The 23107-nt window shown below is 33.1% G+C and overlaps 1 protein-coding gene across 11 annotated transcripts in view; it reads left to right on the top strand.

Annotated features, from left to right (window-relative positions):
• LOC114340088 (TOX high mobility group box family member 4-A-like) overlaps positions 1 to 23107 on the top strand; it is a 605389-nt gene that overhangs the window by 558712 nt on the left and 23570 nt on the right. For all 11 annotated transcript variants that reach the window (XM_050647328.1, XM_050647325.1, XM_050647332.1 and 8 more), the window contains 2 exons: positions 1319 to 1732; positions 12516 to 12631. In XM_050647328.1, the coding sequence (XP_050503285.1) occupies positions 1319 to 1732; positions 12516 to 12631 (530 nt within the window). The remainder of the gene's footprint in view (positions 1 to 1318; positions 1733 to 12515; positions 12632 to 23107) is intronic.

Below are 23107 nucleotides of genomic sequence, written 5' to 3'. Positions count from 1 at the left end.
GCAGGTAATTGTTGGTTTTTGTATGACTCTTTTATCTTCCTTAATTTTCTCAAAAAGAAATGGTTTATTTCATTTCTAAAGTAAAATAATTTAGTGCATTTTAAAGATTACATCCTAAGCTCTAGATTTAATTTTAGAAAAATCTTTATGTAAGGTTTTTTTTGTAAAATTTTCTGAATTTTTCAATGGTTAAGTCAGTTTTTTTCCAAGATTTATATTTTCGGAGTTATTTAAAAAAAAACAACTAATTTCGCAGTTCATTTGTTTAATAAAAAATGAAGCACCCACTTCTGGACTAGAACTTTTTGATATATGTTGTTTATTGAACATTTCTTAATCAAATTACAAAAAGTTATATCTTCTTTGATTTTTTCCTAAGTCAAAATCTATATTGACGCCCCGGTCAAACAATTCCAGTGGAGCATTAAGCTAGCACTCGAAATTTATATATTTTCTATTAATATTTTGACGTAGACCACTCTGGTTTTCAATATGTTCAATATTTTGGAGTACAGCAAAAAAATATAATATTACAAACGACAGTCCATTTCTGTGTATGGTATACAAATTAAATTCTTATTCATAAAAACGTCGTCGTCTAAAGTTTCATCCACCAAAATGTCTTCCAGTGAACCTTCTGCTGTTTTGAATCCATTTACGATTAAATTTTTGAAAAAGTCATGATTAATGGGCGATATAAATGCCAAAAGATCTTCCAAATCCATTTTTTTCTTGGCGGGTATTGCAGTTTCACAGTTTTAAATATTCAGGATTTCTTGTTATTTCTTCTTAAATTCTTTTTAACCCGTGGGCTAAACGCGTGCAATGAATTAAATTAGAATAAAAAAATCTTTAAATTAATAACAGCTTTTAATGTATAGGGTGCACCAAAGAAAACAGTACACCTCGATATTTGGCAGTATTTATTAGATTTTAAGGAAATGACGAAACAGGCCGATTTTTGTTCTAAGGGGACATATTTTTGCGATGCATACCTCTGTCATTTGTCAACCCCCTCCCTTCCACTTCCCCAAAGCCTTATTTTTAAAAAGGGAATATACCATGTGCGGCACATCATTAGAAAGGCATTTGGATGGAGTATTAATTTTTGGAAAATTTTGGAATGTATTTAATTCGTAGAACAATTTTAACATTGGTTTTCAATACAGATTTAATTCCTTTATAAATAGTATCTCATGACTTTTTCAGACTTTTTTGCTTGTGTTTGAGTTAATAAGATCTCTATATTATGTCCCTGAATATTTTTCGAATATATTTTATATTTTCCGTATTTTATAAATGATTTTCTTTGTTACAGGGCATGCAACAGATGAATCAACAAATAAACCAGCAGCAGGATGCTCTAGGCATGCACGATCCGACAGGAGGGTTTCAACAACCCCTGTATTTATCGGGGCCCGATCACAGCATGGTCAATAATTCGTATCACAGTCCTCAGCCGAATTATCCATCGCCCCAGCAGCAACAGCAACACAACAATCAGTTGCTGATGATTCAACAGCAGCAGCAGCAGCAGCAACATCATCAGCAACAGCAGCAGCAACACCATCAGCAAATGATGATGAGTCATGGACAACCGCCTCCCTCAGCTATGGGGCAGTACGGGGCTTCCCCGCAACATCCTCAAGGAAGAGGTAACAGTCCTCCAGCTCCAGGACAGGAGCCGACTACCAGCGATGATAGCGATGATAGCACTCCACATCCTGCCATCGTAAGTTATTATGTTTTCTATTATACAATTATTATACATGACATATTTACATTGATGTATAAACTTACGAGAAATTGTTGTATTAATGTGTATCGAAAGATAATTTTTCTTTATTCATATCATAGTCTACACTTATCATCTTCAAGGAGGAATTATTGTTACTGTTATATATGAATCAGATAGATTTTATCCTGATAAAAACCTGTTGGAGGAGTGTTGTTAAGTTAATTCCGCATGAAGCTAAGAAACAGTCCAATAACAAGAAATATCTCAACTAAACGACATCTAAGATACAACGATCCATACAAATAAGTTGCAATGCAGAACTTACGTGACCTCAAACAATCATTAAAATTATAAGAGTCCTCAAACATTAAGAGTGATAGATAAGAAAGAAGGAAACAAGGAATAATAAACTGCAGGACTAAAACACAGGATGGGAAGTGGTTAAAAGCCGCAGGACTGAACAATGGACTATGCAAGAGGAATAAGAACACACACTTGAACAAAATCTGCATGGAAATAGAAGGGCATAAAACCAAAAATGAGACCATAAAGCAGATAACGTTCCTTTACACCAAACCACTTTTCTAGTAAAAATAATACCGAAACTCTATTCACTCCCAAAACGATATTTTACAAAGGTGAAAAGAATATTGTGGACGATTGATGATGGAGGAAAGTACAGACGCAGAAATTTTGAAGTAGAAATTTTGAAGCAATTATGAAAAAAATCATAAAACTGTTGGTTGAGATAACATACTTATTCAAATGATTTGGACCTTAGATGACTTTAGAGTGACTATAATATATCAAATGTGTTTGAGTGAGGTGAATGAGGAGATAGGCAAATGGCCTGAAGGTTGGACAAAATCACTAGGTAAGTATCTCCATACATAAAATGTGAGCGAAAGATTTATGTAGCAACTATTGTACAATTGATCTAATTGTGCACTACAGTAAGATAATTTTACACATAATTTTAAAAAGAATAAAGTCCTTTTTACTTCTTGAAATTGCGGAGAAACAAGCAGATTTCGTCCCCATACTTGGTACTAGGGAAAAAGTTTTAAAGGTACGACAGATTATAGAAGAATCCAGAGAATTCAACATCACAACATATCTATGCTTCATAGATTATAGTAAAGCTTTTGACCTAGTCAGGTGGAGTAATATGTGGAAGGTTTTGTCTGAAATAGGAGTACCGAATCATCTGAACTACTAATTAAATGCCTGTATAATAACAATTATGTCAGAGTGTGAGTTTCTGGGTCACTAAGGGCGTAAAACAAGGCTGCATACAAGGCTTGACAAGCAAGGCTCAAGAAAATGATGCATAGATAATGTGGAAAGCTACTGAGGACTGGAACTGTGGCGTCAATATCGGCGTGAAAAAGATTTACAATTTGAGCTATGCAATGAGAGGACCATCCTAGTATCATCCTGTTGTAGCACTCCCCGTGCTACAACAGGTTGATTGAAGAACTAAGCTTAACGACGGGTCTTAATAAACAGAGATAGAACGATGATCATGATATTTGACAGAGCTAACAGAAATCATCTAACGCGAAAAACAATATCGCTGTTGTAGATTTTGTGTATCTGTGCTCTTTAATAACTAACAAGGCTACTGAAGAAATAAACAGTTAGTAATTGCAAAAAACTCTATGGCAAGATTAACAAAAATGTGGAAAAGTCAAGAAGTCTAGAAAAAGAGAACACCAGGGGTGACCGGAAGAACAAATGAATCAAAAAGAATAAAAGAAAAGACTTAGAACACAAATATCATAACAAATAATAGGCTATTTTGGTACGCGCTTCGAAGAAAGGGTTTTGAAAAGCTTAGTAGGTATCTAGGGAAAGGTAGAAGACAAAAGAAGTTGAGGTAGATCTCCTCATGATACACGAACCACGAACCATATTATTGCTACTATTGGCGCTCCACTAGCATAATGTGCTAGAATGGCCAAAGATAAAGAGAACTGGAGGAACGTGATATATCACGATCAGATTAACGACTAAGAAGAAGAAGATAATAATGAAATTCAGTAGGTAGTTGTCTTAATTTCTCATGAAAACTCTATATCTATTAATCCCAGAAGTCCGAATAGGGCTTTCAGCGATTCTCATTTGTTTCGAGCTTCAGTCATATGTTGTGTAATCTGTTTATAATTAATACACGACATATGACAGAAGCTCGAAACAAATGAGAATCGTTGAAAATACCTATTATAAAATAAATAATTGATAATGGGCCCACGCATTAGCACCGCCCATGGTAAAGTTCCATTAAAAATACATCGCGTCGCGTCGGTTCATTCTCCTATGAGCCTCCCGCGGTCTGGTACGCAGCCGCCGATTCCTAGTTCCATTACGGCGGTTCAAGCAAACTCTGAATAACCTTGGCCACAGTTTAGCGCAAAACGCAACCGGTCGATTGTAATACGACGACTCAGACTGAGTTCCAGACAGCTTTCATAGAATTTAGCACACGATTCGCCGGTTTTAGTTTTATGTAACGTCTAGCGGCACAACCATCTTGTCTACACGATTTTTAAAACTGTTTAGCCAATACAGAGGTGGCCTACTATCTGTCACCCATCACCGTCTGCGTGCATTCTTGGGAAATTCCTCAAGTCATAATAATTTCGTTGATTCAATTACAAAATAAATAGTGTTCTCTCATCGAAATTCTCTGCTTCTTCATCTGATTTTGTCCCAAGATTTTAATTAAAGCTTCTAAAGACAAAGGAAATTTCTGTTTGTGTTGCCTGTGTGTAAACTGCAATTTATCGAAAATACTGATGCTGCTAGACACAAAGAACTAAAAAGAATACAAATTTACAAAGGCAACGGAAGTGCTTAAATCGGTTGAATAACTCTTGCTAAAAGTTTCGTGGATTTCACATTTTGAATGTTGTCGGTTTTTTAATTACTGAGTAAATTATTTCGGGAAAGGAATAGTTTTGAAAAGTGAGGTTAAGTTCATAGAATACGGTAAACATGTCTGACAATTCAGAGTTGGAACTTCCCGATTTTGAGAATGGGGATGAATCCAACGGCTCAACAAGTGGTTGCGATGAAAATGATGTAAGTAATCTCACATTTTTTCAAATATTTTGAGTAGAAATACATATTGAGTAATAGTTATACAGTTAAAGGTTGAATAACAATACATATAATTATTGAGAGAGCAATATGAGGATCTAAATTAGATAATGTATGGATAGACTTAATTTGAGATTTAGGTCGATTCGATAGGTAGTCTCTCTTTATACCGATAATTCTGCCGTCATCAATTAAAACGCGGTATCTGCAAAAAAATTAAAAATCGAGTTTTTGCTATATGTGGTTTCCTTGTGGCCTTATTTATGCTTCTGCAATGTCTGAAAGCCGTATCATTTTATTTACTACCAAAATAAAACAAATTGGAATATGCCATATGTGCATGTGCATATAATATACAGTCCCGAGAAAAAACTTTGAGAGTCGATTTCTCGGTTTTAAGTTGGCTGCACATAAGTACATTGTTTTATTTGAGAATAGTAGAATTCCTCTATACTTTATACGATGAAAACACTAAACGTTGTTTGGTTTGTCATAAGGACAGTGTATTAATTATTTCTCTATACTTCATTCTCCCAATATAGCGATCCCTTTTCAGCGTTCAATAGTCGATGACCTCACTTTTCAAGAAATACCTGATAACCATTCGCATTTGGCCGATAACTAAACCCTGCGAATTTTACCAATTAAGTAATGATAACACTTAGGGCCGGTTGTTAGAACGCTAATCAACAATGATCACTATCAAATACTTAATTAATGTCACCAACTGTCAATGTCAACTTTGATTGGGTTGCTGAAAACATAATTGATTATAATTATGAGATTAGTTAATCAATTAACATAACAATTATTAACATAATTGATTAACTAATTTCATAACTGTAATCCATAATTATGTTTTCAGCAACCCAAACAAAGTTGACATTGACAGTTGGTGACAGTAATTAAATATTTGATAATGATCATTTTTGATTAGCGTTCGAACAACCGGCCCTTAATGGTGGTGTGACACAATCTCACAGTGATAACATAATGCTGTGATAACAGGGTGACACAATATCACCCAAACTTTTCAATCAGGCTCTGGAAGATATCTTTAAAAGATTAGAATGGGAAGAAAAAGGTATAAAAATTTGTGGACAACGCTTGAACCACCTAAGGTACCGATAAAAAAGAAGAATTGTTTGAAATGAATAAAGAACTGGACATAGAAGCCAGAAAGATAGGCCTTAATATGAATTACAGCAAGACCAAAATCATAACAAATACAGATGAGGACATCACAATGAGGATCGGACAAGATGAAATAGAACAAGTTTATAATTATATATATCTGGGTCCAATTATAAAACTTAACAAGGAAAACCCAACAGCAGAGATCAAAATACGAATTAGACTGGCATGGGTGGCTATGCCAGTGACTAAGCAGTGCTAAGCAATGACTTTATATCTTCTTCCACTCCAATTGTATCTGCAAGTATATTACCATCTCTCATAATTTTCAGACAATAAATTATCATCCAGAAGTCTAGTCTTATCCAACATCTACTGTAACATTTTCATTTCAATGATCTCCAACTTTTTATCCTGATCCCTCTTTACACAGCCACACTTCACTATCATACACGAATGAAGACCATACTCTCTTAATTGTAGACCCTACACCATTGTATGGTAGAAGGGATATGATTATGTATAAAGTGTGTTCGCGGGCGCCTGGCGGCGACTAGTCGGCGACAAATTAGCAGCAAAACGCATGCGCACTTTAAAATGATATAAATAATATCGTTAATAGATAAATATACAAGGTATATTTACCTAGTATAATTTAATAATTGGTTATGAATATTAATTAAAAGTAAATATACCTTGTATATTTATCTATTAACGGTATAATTTATATTAAGTGAGGTTAGAAATTGTCGGCGACAATTTGTCAACTGTACCCGCGAACACCTATATACTCTCTTAATATTGTCCAAGTAAAAAATACTGTGGAATAGCTTTAAGCCGGTGAAATATGATATTCTTCAAATATAGATATTAGGTCAAACGTTTAAGAAGCGCGGCCCTTTGAAGCATCTGTGTTTTTACGGTCAGACCTCCCGCATATCTATTCACAAGTTTCGTGCAAAATCTTAGTTTTAGTTCGGTAGCTAGCAGTGTGTTAGTACTGGAGTGTATGTGTGTTAAGTGATACGAGTGTTTTGTTGCTGTAATTATTTTGAATATTGGTTTAGTATTTCGTTTGGAGAGTGTCAAGTGTTAATTATTGTAATTTAATTAATGTGAATAGTGATGTGGCGTTCGTGGGATAATGTAAATATCGCATACGATAACGCTGATATTGTAAAAATTGCCAGTGCTAGTGTGAATGTAATTACTAAAAAAAAAAGAGCTCGTAAAGAAGATTCGAATGCATTTAAATGCAGAAACACAGCAAGTATGTTTGAATGTATACAAAAATCTACGTACGAAATTCGGCTTCGATGAAACACTATTGGCACAAGCCACCTCTGATTTAACAGAAATTCCACTTTCTAATGTATATAAAATAGTTAAAAATGAACCCTATCATCGCAAGGAACGATGTGACTACAAATTTTCAAGACCTTTATATCCTTCACTCGTAAAACTATTCAAAACCACAATATACGACTGCTACAAAAGCAATGAAATACCTACAATAGAAATAATAGAAAGAAATTGGAAACAAACGGTCGAAATATGAACTGCTGTGAGAAAACTCTTCAAAATTTAATAAAAAAAAGGGCTTTAAGTTAAAAAAAAAATAAATAAACGTCAAGCAATTATGGAAAGCCAAAGAATAGTCAACAGACGTAATATGTACCTAGAAGAAATTACTAAATATAGGCAAGAAAATAGGAGAATTTATTATTTAGATGAAACTTGGTATGATACCCACGATACAGTTAAGAAAGGATGGACAGATGGTTCAAGCATGTGCATACCAGAAATGCCTGCAAATAAAGGCTCGCAGCTAATTATTGTACATTGCAGAGGAAGTGAGGGATGAGTTCCGAATGCTTTAAAATTATGTGGGAAGAAAATGGAAGATTGTAACGTTGACTACCACAAGAATATGGAAGCTGACATTTTTGAAGATTGGTTTGAAAACTCGCTGATCCCAAACTTGGAGAAAAACTAATAGTGCTTGACAACGGTTCCTATCATTCCCGACAGCTCACTAAAATACCAAATACATCTTCAAAGCTGACCTGCAAAATTTTTTAATGGAAAATTATTTGTATTTCGAAGATTTTTACACAAAAAAACAACTTATTGAAGTTCTACACACGAATCAATTTAGAAAATTATACGCTCTAGAGAGTATTTCCGAAAAGCATGGACACACTATATTGAGACTTCCCCCCTACTTTTGTGTTTTCAATCCTATTGAGTTAATTTGGGGACAATTAAAACCAAGTATAAGGCGTTCAAATACATTTCCTAAATTTGACAAAAAGGTAATTGAGATAATTAAAAAAGAAGTAGCCAATATTACCAAAGTAGACTGGCAGAAAAGAATCGCCAAAGTGATCAAAGTACAAGAATATTATAAGAAGATTGGGCACTTCCACATTAATGGTGGAAATAAATTTATTATTGAATTGGGCGATGATAGTGACGAAGAAAATACGGAAGAAGGAGAAAATGAGTTAAGTGTATCAGTATTTTAATTGTTGTGTTGTGCAATTCATTTTCCAAGCATAAGTGTACTAATGAAAAGACTCGGTTAAAAAAATATTTTTAGATTTTGTATTTTTAATAAAAAAAGAGCGGGGACATGCTTGCATTTTGTGCTGAATTTTAAAAGTTTTGAACTGTATACCTAAAGTAATTTTAGATCTAACTGTGTTTTTATAAAGTTCTTTTAAGTATCAGTAATTCTAACAATAACAAGATTAATTATAAAAGCTATTCTACATCAGTTATTAATGCAAGCATGCGGTAAGAGGGAGGTCCCTGTGAGGTTAAATGTTATTAAAAAATTGATAAAATTAATTTTAACACAATATTATGTCCTGCTTTAACGGTATTTACCTAAGTATAAATAAATATTTTTAACTACATATTTAATTACCAGAAAACACCAGCTGCCAGCCTAATATTAAAGAAGAACAACCCAAAGTTACAATAATCTTACCCATTACACTATATAGATTGCTTTAACAATACCACACTCTTGTATCTCTTTCCCTTCAGCCCTTCACCGATTTTTAGATCACAGAATACCCCATTCTAGTGATGTTGATTATAGCTACTTTCGAGTATTCGTTACAAATCTTTACTTTTCTATAAAGTAATCATTTAAACAGTATTCGTTACTTTGATTACTTTTGTTACTTTTGTATTTGACGACCGGTAATCATATTGAGAATCGCATTTCTCAGTATTTCGTATAAGTATATAACCGGTCTATTTAATGGATAGAAATTAAATGATATGTCATTGTTCGTCATTGCTGCTCCACAATATCAGTAATCTCGAGTAATTTGTTAGCATCAATTAAATGCCAAAATCAAACCCTCGAAACTTTAGATTATGTACCTTAGCAGTAAGCCTGGACAGCCAGGTGCTTAGGAGGTCAGTTCTGACTGCATATTCGTGTTCAGTGGCCCCAAATACCCCGAAATAAGAAAATCTGGCCCTTAATATACTGATTTTAACATGTTTATGCATTTTTCGATGCATTTTATACTCTTTAAAATGTAATAATGCATTTCCACCTATTTTTCTATTGTAGACTTTTCCTAATCCTAAATACAATGCAAAAAGTTGCAAGTCTCTATGTACTTACTGTATTTAAAAATATACTTATTCGTGTGTTTTTAGTGTTAAATGCCCTGGTCTAATAAAAACAATGCCATACCTCATGGAAAATTACAGTTGATCATAGTCTTGAAATATTATCATTTCTACATATTTTCCGGTCAATCTAAGCTATTTTTTTTTTCTAGGCCTGATAAGTTTAGTGTCTATTTATTATTAAAATCTAATGTGTTGCATTTTCATTTTCAACGGAACTAACATCTGTAAAATTCTGTGAATTATCTACCTCGACAAATCGTATAGACATCTGTTTCTAGGTGCAAGCTTTGTTAAATGATATACCTCCCTCTGTTTCAGCTACTTCTCAGTGACCTGTAATCCTGTAAAACTCTTCATAGCCTTCGCCCTTCATAGAAAAAATTTTAGTTACTGTACTGATACCGAACACTCGTGGAATACCGGTCTGACTCCGATATCAACCGATTGTAGATACAATACTCAAAATAGGTACTCGCTCTGATACGATTGGTACGAAGTAATCAAAGTAATGATTTACCTCTCTGTATAGTAATTGTTACTTTCGGTATTTGTAAGTAACGAGTACTTTGTAACGAATAGTTATTTTTTCAACATCACTGCCGCACTCATTTGCTTCCAGTTAAACCAATCAGCCTGTATCCTCTAGCTCTAGGCAATTTCTCAATATAGTGTACCATTTTTCATTATGTAGCAGGCAAGGTATCTAAATTCTCTTACTTGTACTAGTTTTTTTCCCAACAATTCGATGTCCCCAACTATTCCTGTTTCTCCCAAACATGTATCCGCGACTTTCGACAGCTGCTAACCTTAGGATCACTTGATTTAAGGCCATCGGTACATAATTCGCAAATATTTTACGGCTATTCGCTATTCCTACTTTTTCTGTCTTTACACAGCAAATTACGTGTAGTAAAATTCAGACTGGTATGGATATGTTAACATTACTAGAATGTCGTTCTACTTGAAAATGGCATCATTTACTTAAAGAGATGGCTTTTGAATGTTCTTGGATAACTGTTATTTGTATAATTGCAAATTATTAATTCAGTTAATAAATGTGATAATTTTTTCACTATGTATTCAGTGATTGTAATAATTTATATGTACAAAAAAACTAATACTCAATAGAGAAAAGAGGAAAATTGTTGTGATTTTTTAATAATATATTGTTACTTTGGAACGCTTACAATTTTGAACATCTTTAACAACAAAATACTTGGACCACAGAATATATTATCCTGATGTATTCTCTGCTTGGACCTTCCACAAATAATACACAATAAATAACTTTTTATTAAGTTCACGTCTTAAATCAATTATTTATCAAATACACTATATATCAATATTATTTAATCAACAACTCAAAATATTACTGATGCCATGTCAAATATTTAAAATTGTCACTGATTGTCACTGACTGACAATATGCTGACAATATTCTATTCGACTGAGTGCGTTGTAAGACAAAGATAGATTTGGAAAATATTACCACGGATATTGTGATCATTTTTTTCGAATCTCGAAAAAACCAATAAATATTTTTGAATAATTTAAACGCAGAATGAAAGACTAAATTATTACCGAGGGCCGAAAGTCCCTTAGAATAAATAAAAAGTTTATTTTGAATGAGATATTTGAAATTAAAAATCACACTAAATTCTCTCCTAGTTTTTCACCCCTGTAACTTATTAAAATAAACATTAGAGAAGTTCTCAGGGACTTTCGGCTCTCGCTAATAACGTAATCTTTCATTCTGTGTTTAAATTTTTCAAAAATACTTATTAGTTTTCTCAGGATTCGAAAAAAATGAATCTCCATTTGAATAGCATTGCAGCCGAAAATACGTACCCATCCCCTTAAGGTTAATCCCCTTCAAAAGCCCTTTTCGAAACCTCCAACTTCTCCTTCAGCATTATTTGTTTCCTTTCCTTTACTAACACGATATCATCAACAAAGAACATTTTTCCCTCATTTTTCGTTAATTGCTTTAATTATAATATTCTTTGTCCTGTTTTTTTAATCTATGATTTCTGTCTTGTCTTTTGTCACCTGTTCTGTCGATTTAATATTTGCTTCCTCTATTTCATTTCCAAATTCATAGAATGTAATTATTCATTTATGTGTTTCATATTTACATTGTGTTGGGTATAAATAAGTATATTCAATACTATCCATATTGCTCATTCTTAGGGAATTTTAACTATATTTTGGCTGGTTTTTGATCGCAGAAAATCCAACCAACCAGAGTCAACTCTTCAGAGATTCTTTGGGAAATTTTTCTTTATTAAAAAATGTAGGTAATCTTACCCAAATGAAAATAATTTCTATCCTTGTGGGATCGCTACTCATCTGAGGGACCACGGACGTTCGGATTCAATAAGTATCTCTTTGTAAAGACAATGAAATCGACTTTACTAAGACCCAAGACATTTACTCAACACACACTACACATTACTCTTTTATTTAGTCAGTACTAATATTTATATGTAATTACGTGGCTAAGAATTCCAAACCAAGGCGAAAAAACAAAACAAAAAAAATAACGCGAACCGTCTAAATTTTGATCATAATTGCCAATTTTTGTAAGTTTAATAGATCTGACAACACCGAACTATCTTATAATTCGCTTAATCCATAGAAAATTATACTCGTTAAAAAATAAGATACCTCATTCAATTTGAAATCTAAAATTGATATTTTCAATGACCATTGTGAATGTTCCTATGTAAAATACGAAAGTATCTCCTTTTAACCACCCGCATAATGTAAATCCTATCCCAAAGCCAGCATTTGAAACAACAACCAATTTAAAGCTATTTTCTGTGTATTCTTTTCGCCGAAACCGAGACTTTTTGTTGAAGCGTCTTTTTTTTATTTACAGATAACAGCGATGAAAAGGCCGTCTCCAGAACCGGCCGATCAGACGTTAACGAAGGCACAAAAGAAACCGAAAGTACAAAAAAAGAAGAAGAAGAGGGACCCTAATGAACCACAAAAGTAAGTAACTGTCTCCTCTCTTTTTTGTTTATTGTGTTTCGGTTTGTTCTATATTTAATTTTTAATTGGGGATGTTTGAGTTTGGAGAAGATAAAAGGGGGAGATTCGTAATGTAAGATGTCTTGAATTTGATCAACTGGATTTTTAAATAGTAGAGGATCCGATATAAGAACGATCTTCATCGATATGTTTAATGTATAAAAATTATTTGATATGTAATTTAGTACGTTAATAGTTATAAAAAACAAGGGTGCCCGATATAATTTTGTCCAAATTATAATTATTTAATTAATAATTAAAAAATGACTTTTTTATAAATTCTACTAAAAATTTTTCGGCCCTGTAGGGCAGTCAATGAGGTTATTTGGCTCCGAATTCCATCCTACTACATCGATTTACTTGATATTTTCACAATAAGTAGAGAATAGCTCAAGAAACAACGACTATCCTATGTCGATATGCGCTTTTATCTTAGGGGTGGTTCCCACCCCTTCTTGGGGGTGTAAAATTTTTTGGTTAAAATAACCACGGAAGTGGCAAAAGAACCTAATTCTGAGCAAGAACTGTTATATATTTTTTTGAAAACTCAATAATTTTTGAGTTATTCGTGGTTGAAAATTGGCAGTTTTCATTGAAAAATGACACCTTTTTGGGCGGTTTTTTGCGAATACCTTAAAATCTATGCATCTAACGAAACAAACTATACAAACATTTTTGTAGCTTATAAAAAAACAAAGAGATTCGTTTTTTCATATATCTTCTAGTTATAATACAAAAAGAGATATGGTAGGTGAGAAGAGTTTGTTTTTTGGTGCAGGCTGAAATTGGTGTATTCAATTTGAAATAAAAGAGAAACGGTCGATTTTAGTTGTATAATGCTACCAATATCTTTTATAGTGATTGAAAAGGCCTTTAGAATGAGCAACATTAAATGTCGATTACATTCAAAGTAAGCGAGATATGCTGCAAAAAAATTGATGACTAATGGAATTAAAAAAAAAAATGTGAAGTACATTTCTGTGGCGTTATGGCAAAAGTTGATATGTCCAAATTGCTATTTGTTGGCAAATGATAAAAACAACTTGTTCTGTTAATATTAAATCGTTGCACCGTTAATATGTGAACCAAATGGTATTAGACAAAAATATATGGACAGCATTATATAAAGTTTATACTTTCAAAAAAAATTATTACATAGGAGGGGAAAAATCGGAGGTGGAAAAACATATCAACTTTTGCCATCTTTTCTTTTTAATTTGAAAAAACAAGTTTCCTGTTAAGGCCATCGGTACATAATTCGCAAATATTTTACGGGTATCCCTACTTTTTCTGTCTTTACACGGCAAATTACGTGGAGTAAAATTCACACTGGTATGGATATGTAAACATTACTAGAATGTCATTCTACTTGAAAATGTCATCATTAATTTAAAGATATGGCTTTTGAATGTTCTTGGATAACTGTTATTTTTATAATTGCAAATTATTATTAATTCAGTTAATAAATGTGATAATTTTTTCACTAACTATGTATTCAGTGATTGTAATAATTTATATGTACAACAAAAACTAATACTCAATCGAGAAAAGAGGAAAAGTGTTAAAGTGATTTTTTAATAATATATTGTTACTACGGAACGCTTACAGTTTTGAACACCGTTAACAACAAAATACTTGGATCACAGAATTTATTATCCTGATGTATTTTCTGCTTGGATCTTCCACAAATAATACACAATAAATAACTTTTTATTAAGTTCACGTCTTAAATCAATTATTTATCAAATACACTATATATCAATATTATTTAATCAAAAACTCAAAATATTCCCGATGCCATGTCAAATATTTAAAATTGTCACTGTCTGACTGACAGTATGCTGACAATATTCTATTCGACTGAGTACGTTGTATGACAAAGATAGATTTGGAAATATTACTACGGACATTGTGTTCAATTTTTTCGAATCCTGAAAAAACCAATAAATATTTTTGAAAAATTTAAACGCAGAATGAAAGACTATATTATTACCGAGGGCCGAAAGTCCCTTAGAATAAATAAAAAATTTATTTTGAATGAAATATTTTAAATTAAATATCACACTAAATTTTCTCTTAGTTTTTCACCCCTGTAACTTATTAAAATAAACATTATAGAAGTTCTCAGGGACTTTCGGCCCTCGCCAATAACGTAATCTTTCATTCTGCGTTTAAAATTTTCAAAAATACTTATTAGTTTTCTCAGGATTCGAAAAAAATGAATCCCCATTTGAATCAACTTTTGCCATCTTTTTTTAAATCTTGGTAGGACATATCAAAATAAGGAGATTAATAACAATTACAAAATTATTTGCAAACTTAAGAAAACAAATATGTATTGTATTGGTACATAGGAAGTAAATAGTATAAAAGATAACACTAATTAGTATCAATATTTACAAATTATTCATTTTACTATCACTTGATATGTAACATAGCATGTTCTGGCTACTTAAACTTTTCTTAATTTTGACATATCAACTTATGCCACTGCATATAACACCTTCATTTTTCACATAGGCACATATCTTCTTATGCCACGTTGTTAAACATCCTTTTTAGAGTACATATCAATTGAAAACCAAAAACACGATTTTTGGACATATCAACTTCTGCCATAACAGCGCAGATTTAAGCCCTCATCCATCAGAATTTAAATGCATCGTTGTACTGCTACAATACTTTTTATTATAGTGTTATTTATGTGTTCAAAAAGTTGGACGGGTTTAAAATGAATAGTTTTTGAAAAAAAAAAATAAGATCAAATTATAGAGCGCATTTTTAATTTTTCTTAAGAATCTTCCTTTTTCTCCATGTAACTCGAAAATGATAAGAGATACGAAAAAAGGTACCACACAAGAATGTAGGATTTTGTTGAATAAAAATTTTGTTTTGTGTTTCATTATTGTATCTCTTATTATTTTCAAGTTACATAGCAGAAAAAGAAGATTTTTAAGGAAATCTAAAAATGCGCTCTATAAATTGATTTTATTTTTTTTTAAACTATTCATTTTAATCCCGTTCATAATACTATAATAAAAGGTATTGTAGAAGTAAAATGATGCAATAAAATTCTGGTGGATGAGAGGTTAAATATACTTCTCATTTTTTCTTAAAATACATTAATCATCAATTTTTTTTGCAGCATATCTTGCTTTTTTATTAAAAGGATCTGCATAGCGGATCCTATTTACTCTTTGACCGTTTATCCTGATTCCTTCTGAAGAGTGCGATAAAGCGTTCGCAAATATTACCTCAGAGTAGACGTTAAACAGTATCGGTGATAGCACGCAACCCTGTCTGACACCTCGTTCTATTTCAATTGGCATTGACGTGTTACCATTGGTCTTTATGATTGCTGTCTGATTCCAGTAAATTACTTCCATAATTTTAGAATCTTTTGTCGACTTCGATAACGTTAAATTTTTCTATCAAGGTCCTCTGCGGCACCCGGTCGAACGCTTTTTCAAAATCTATAAAACAGACAAAAAGGTCTGCTTGTTGGTATTTGCACCGTCTTTGTGGCAGAGTTTGAAGACAGAATATTGCTTCTCGTGTTGCTTGAAGCCAAATTGTTCTTGACCGGTGACCTCGTCACATCTTTATTTATTTCATCATCATTCTCTTTGCCTTATCCCTATGTGGGGTCGGCTTCCCTAATTGCATTTCTCCACACAATTCTATCTTGGGCCATATCAATGTTAATCCCCTTTACCAACATGTCCTGCCTTATCGTCTCCCCCCAGGTCTTCTTTGGTCTTCCTCTCCTACTCCTTCCAGGAATCTGCACTTCAGCTATTCTTCGTATTGGGTGGTTAACGTCTCGACGTTGAACATGACCAAACCATCTTAACCTATGCTCTCTCATTTTGGCATCAATTGGTGCCACACCTAGACTTCACCTAAAATACTCATTTCTAATTTTATCCTTCTTTGTCACTCCACTCATCCATCTAAGCATTCTCATTTCCGCCACATGCATTCGTTGTTCCTCTTTCTTTTTCACTGCCCAACATTCAGTTCCGTACATCATAGCCGGTCTTATGGCTGTTTTATAGAATTTTTCCTTCAGCTTCATTGGAATTTTTCTGTCACACAACACACCACTCGCTTCTTTCCACTTCATCCATCCAGCCCTAATTCTACTGCATGCATTTCCATCTATTTCTCCATTATTCTGTAATACCGATCCTAGGTACTTAAAACTATTGCTTTTCACAATCATTTCACCATCCAAAGATACCATTTTATTTGTATTAACTCAATCTTTAAATGAACATTCCAAATACTCTGTTTTTGTCCTACTAAGTTTTAAACCTTTTTCCTTCAGAGCTTGTCTCCACTGTTCCAGTTTTTGTTCTAAGTCTCTTTCACTATTTCCTATTAACACTACATCATCAGCATACATTAGGCTCCATGGAATGCTACCCTGTAGTTTCGCTGTTATCTGGTCCAAAACTAACGATAATAAATAAGGACTAAGCACCGAGCCTTGGTGCAATCCTACTTTCACCTGAAATTTATCAGTCTCTCCCGCACCTGTCCTAACACTAGTCGTTACTCCCTCATACATATCTCTCACAATCTTTACATATTCACCAGGGACTCCTTTCTTATTGAGTGCCCATCACAGAATCTCTCGAGGAACTGGTCTCTCGTTGGTATCTTTATTCCTGTATTTTTCGATCAGTTGCTTTACAATGAAAACTGCCTCTGTTGTTGATCTGTCTTGCATAAAGCCAAATTGATTATCGGATATTTTGGTTTCTTCACGTATCCGTCTATCAATTACTCTCTCCCATATTTTTATGGTGTGGCTAGGTAGTTTTATAGCCCTGTAGTTTGTACATTGTTGTATGTCTCCCTTGTTTTTGTAGACAGGTACTAATATACTGCTTCTCCATTCGTTTGGCATTTGTCCAACTTCTATAATTCTATTAAATAGACCTGCTAGCCAACTTATTCCTGTCTCTTCCAATGCTCTCCATACTTCCCCAGGAATATCATCTGGTCCGACTGATTTTCCTTTCTTTATTTTTTGAAGCGCTTGAGCCACTTCCTCGTTTGTTATTCTGGTCACCATTGCTGTTACTGTCTCCGTTAACTCCACAGGCTGTCTGTCAAATTCTTCATTTAATAAACTGTCAAAATACTTTCTCCATCTCTTTTTGGCATCCTTTTCGTGAATTATTATTTTATTATTTTCATCTCGGATACATCTAATCTGATTAAAATCTCTTGCTTTCTTTGCTCTCTTTTTGGCTATTTTATATATCTTTGCTTCGCCTTCCCTGGTATCAAGTTGATCGTATAGGTTTGAATACGCTTCTGCTTTAGCTTTTGCTACTGCTTCCTGGCGACCATATTTTTGAAGATTTATGTCCGATTTGGTTTCTTGCCACTTTCAAATCTTTATTTACTTTACTTCACATCTTTATTTATTTATTTATAGAAAATAGAATTTATAGAAAACATTAATAACAAACTAAACCTTGTCAATTTATTCCGCAGGTTTTATCCTTGCCACACATTATGCATAGTTTATTTCTTTAAGAATTCCACTTCCTTATTTACCCTCCGAAATCTTAATTTCAAAACTACCCTCAATTCATTTAGGTATTTTTCTAAGCGGAAAGGTCATTAGTGGAAACGCAATTATAATCTTCGTGCAAACACACCCTATTACTAACGGGGTAAGAAAAGTCGTTAATGTAAACAAGCCTTTCCTCGTAAAAAAACCAAACAACGTCCCAGTTAAAGGGGCTCGTTAAACGGTTTGTCTAAATTACGAAGACTTAATGAGGTAACGTGTTAAGCAAGCTGTTTAGGCACCTTAGAAAATGGAAAATACTATATAAATAAAGTGTTAAAATTATAGAAATACTGAGATCTTTGGTCCACGGAAATGAATTATACGAAAGAAATAAATTCAAAATATATTTATCTAGTTTGAAAGAAGTTAGAATTTTTAAATGTTCAAAATTCTAAAAATTGTAGAATAGAAATTAATTCCAGGGACAAAGAGTTACAGTTTTTTTTATTTGTTTTTCGTAGATAAAATATTGTATGAAACTGTGCGTGAAGTACTTTTTGCGAACTTACGCGATGTATAGCACTCGCTTCGCTGTCGCTCGTGCTCTAAACATCGCGTGCGTTCGCAAAAAGCATACTTCACGAACTGTTTCATAAATAACTATTTTGGTTTTTTACTTATTAGATTTTATGTCGGTTTTTATTTACATTTTTTTTTAATTTCCATTGCATATACTATTACGATCCGTGCCAGATGGTAGAGGGATCTCTACCGTTTAGAAACGTCTACTGGTTGTACTGAAACAGATGGAAGTCTCTAGGAGCCAAATCTGGTGAATACGGTGGATGCTCCAATAATCCGAACTTTAATTCCAAGTTAATCTGTGTATCAGCGCAGATGATACGGAATCATTCCGGCTCATATGATACGGTGCATTATCCTGATGAAAAATGATTTTTTTTCTGCAAACCTGGTCTTCACGAATTTTTTTCTTCAGTTGGTCTAAGTCCAAAAGGTTTCAATATTATTCAAAATTTATTTTTTTACCAGTTTGCTAGTAATCCACAAGCACAGTTCCTTTCGCATCCCAAAAGAATATAAGAAAACTGTAGTAACCGTAAAAAGATCGTAAGAAATACTGTAACACGTCGATACTAAATGTAGGATCGTGTTCAAAGCTTGTACGACCACGTTTGAACACTTATACCCTATCAAAATTCGTTCATTTTCATTTGCTTTTAAACTTTTAAAAATAAAAATTCAATCACTGTACAATACTTAATTTTTTTGCATTAAAATCGTAAAAAAATACTGTAATACGTCGATATAAATGAAACTTTACATACTTTACATACTATTATGACCGTATGCACACCAATGGTGAATATAAAATTCTTAATTGTATGTCAAAAAATGTGCAATAACTAAGTCTTAAAACCCACCAAATTTGATTTGCATATCTCAACTGGTTTTAAAGCAATAAATAAATCGTCAGTTTGTAAAAAAAAAATTGAACATCCCTTATCTCGGAAACGAAGCGTTTGCGGACATATGATTATAAAAGAAAACTGTCCTTATTTTCTCATGTAAAATTACCCCTCAAAGTTTCTCGCATTTATTTAGAAACACCCTCTACTGATGACGAACATGGCCAGTTGTTAAAGTACCTAACTTTTTTTATTACCCAACATAAGCGAATGAATAAAAAAACAGAATGTTAAGGAGACCTAAGGCTATAGTTGGGTTTTAATTTCAGTATTTTATAAATACAGTAGAGCGTCGATTATCCGAACGTCGGTCAACCGAACCACCGGTTATCCGAACTCCCGACTCCCGCGCCCCGCACTCGAGTACCCAGCAAGCGTTAGTAATTAACGCTTAAAATATCTTCAATTTTCTTCAATATTGTATCCAAAAATATGTTGTTGCAAAGACTGCATTTTTTTGTTTAATTGCTATTTGTCATTATCAAGATATAAATAAATATGTAGGTATATAAATATGGCTTTTATTCACTTGTGGATAAATATGTATGAATATATCAATATAGTTCGATTATCCGAACAAATCGGTTTTCCGAACACCCATGTCCCCCCAATTAGTTCGGATAATCGACGCTCTACTGTACTATAATAGTCCACAGGGTGATGCGAACTTTGAGAAAAAAACACAGTTTGATTTGTACACCCAGTATACAATGACAGATTACCCGTCTAACAGTAATATTACTACAGAGATATTATTGTTAATAATGAATAATGCTATAACATGGTAAAAAATCACTTAAATCGGACAACAGGTTTAGGAAATTCGATCATAAAAAGTGACCAAATTTTTAAGTGGATCGATTTTTTGCACCCGAGTGTATTTGGTATATTGGGCATTTATATTTGGTGCCATTCTCTGTTCAAATGCCCTTACGACCGAACTGCATCGCTCAGAGACTCTGAGAACCTGACTATGATAACAATTTTTTTGCATGATTCAAATAAGAAATACCAAATAAGAAAAACTTTCGTCGTAAATTGTTATAAATCATAACACATAAATTTCTTGCTGTGGTCATATGCGTATGCATGAATATACGATATAGAGTGTATTATGTTGTTAAAATATAGTGGAATCTATGTCAATTCATACCAGAGCATAATTAGTTTGCAAGGTTATTTTAATAAAAGTTAATATTTAAAAATGTGTCACATATTCCGATTTCTTTAGCTTTTGTCAAGGTCAAAAAAATATTTATTGCAGCCATTATGAAAAGTACACAAAAGGTGACGACAAATATCTAAAAATAAATTCATTGGCCAAGTTTAAACCTTTGTTTTTGGTTAGGTATATGTATTCATAATAACTTTCATTATTTTTAAAATTTTGTTTAACACTGAAAACGCGTTGTTCTGTCGCGTAACACTCTATGTTTACTAACCGTAAACGTCAGTTGTCAAACAGTTTTTTGTATCAACAATTTACTGCACAAAATGTTTCCGTGTAAATAGTTTAGTATAAATAAATTAAAGATAAGTTTAAATAAATTAAATTAAAAACTAAATAAATTAACTGTTAAATCATTGCAATTTACTCTACAAATTCTCTTTTAAAACAATGAGCAGTTCTGACCGTTTTAGAAGTTTTCTTTTAAAACGCTAAGAACTAAAAAGGGGTGATACACACGCGAGTAAGTACGCGAACTTATGGCTCGCGACCTTTTTCGCGCGTGTATCACCGCAAGTCACCGCATACTTTAAGTCCGCCGAGTAAGTACGCCGTCGATCCAACAAGTTTGAAATCTTACTCGTAACCCGTACGTGTATCACTCCCACGAGCCGCGAGCCTCGAGCCATCATGTTTTTGCGTTTAAAGTTACACTTATATTTTCACTAATTAAGCAAATTGCCTAGAAATAATTCAATCGTTTATTGTTGAAAGGAGAAAAGTTACATTTTATAAGTTTGGAGAAAACCGTAAAACACTATTTTAAGCTATACTAAATTATTTTTGATTATTTGTTTTTGAGTAAACCTAATTATTTATAGCCTGTTTTATCCTCCTGATGAAAATATTACCATCTTATCTATGATATTTTGTTTGTTTATGCGTACCTTGTATTAAATTAAAATAGATCAAAAACAAGTGCTATCCTTCACATCATGATTTTGACAGCTTACCACACTTATAAAAAATCAAATTATTCTTCTATTTAACAAAACCTGATCAAAATAATCAAACTCTACTAAAAAACATAAGATTTCAGCAAAATTAAGATTTCATAAAAAATAAAAAATTTAACCACGAGAACAGTTTCTAAATTTTTTGCAACCGATGGCGACCGCGATCTTTAAACCCGCGTACTTAAAGTTTGCGTGTGTATCACTCGCTTAAGAGGATCTCAAAATGTTCTATTCATTATTTATTAGCAACAGAATCCCACCGCTATAAATCAATCCACCTTTAAAAGTACTCGTTTAAAATTCACCCGATCCCTCTTTTATTCGAAAATAAAAATCCTCGCGATATTGAAATCATAAATACTTAAATACTTGCTAGAAGAATACATTCCCGAAAAAGAAATAACGAAAAGAAAGGAACATATTACATAGTACGTGAAATTGCAACAATAAATCTGAAGTTTCAACTTACTCTGTCGGAATGTTTGTTTTATGGTCCACCTAATGTTCTGCTACTCACTCCTCCTCCCGTCTCCTTTCTCCCTTCGCTCCCTAAAAACTTTCTTTCCAACAGAGACGGCTCTTACCAATGGTTAATTATGATCTTGAGGTTCTTTTTGGAGGTAATTTTAAAAGTATCAGTTTGTGAATGTAAGTTTAGAGTTTAAGTGGCATTAAATTTTAAGTCTATCTATCCAACCAGCCACAATTCCTTAACAAAGAGAGCATCTATATACAGGTCTATTTCAAGCAGATTTCATAAGCCAACTTTGGTTTGTTTGCAAAAAAAACATTTGGTTCAGAACGCAACTTGTATGCGACTCTGTATATCATAAGGATTTAGATAGTTGCTCTAAGCCATAAACAGAAGTGTCTAGTCAGACAAAGTTTGATGTACGGGAACACTGGAACAAGGGAAATTTTAATTGTGGAACAGGTTAAAAATTTGCAACATCAGACTACGAAAACTTCCCATGTATTTTGTCGGACAGAACTTCCAATTGATTTGTTACCCTTTCATTAAACTCTCATGAAAAAATCGGACTGCTGTTTATCATCTGTCATAATTCCTGTCAATTGGCATGTTCTACGTGTCGGACTTATTAAAATTTGATAATACCTGGAAAAATTATATACGAAATTTATTTTTTGATGAGAGGGAGGACCAGTCCCCAATACCTACGGAAACAGGACCACTTATACTAGTGGCAAAAATAAGAGCAGCCATAATATTAC

Source organism: Diabrotica virgifera, chromosome 3 (assembly GCF_917563875.1).
Source record: "Diabrotica virgifera virgifera chromosome 3, PGI_DIABVI_V3a".
Lineage (NCBI taxonomy): Eukaryota > Metazoa > Arthropoda > Insecta > Coleoptera > Chrysomelidae > Diabrotica > Diabrotica virgifera.
Note: the sequence above shows the minus strand (reverse complement) of the source record. Positions and strands in the feature narration are given on the sequence as shown.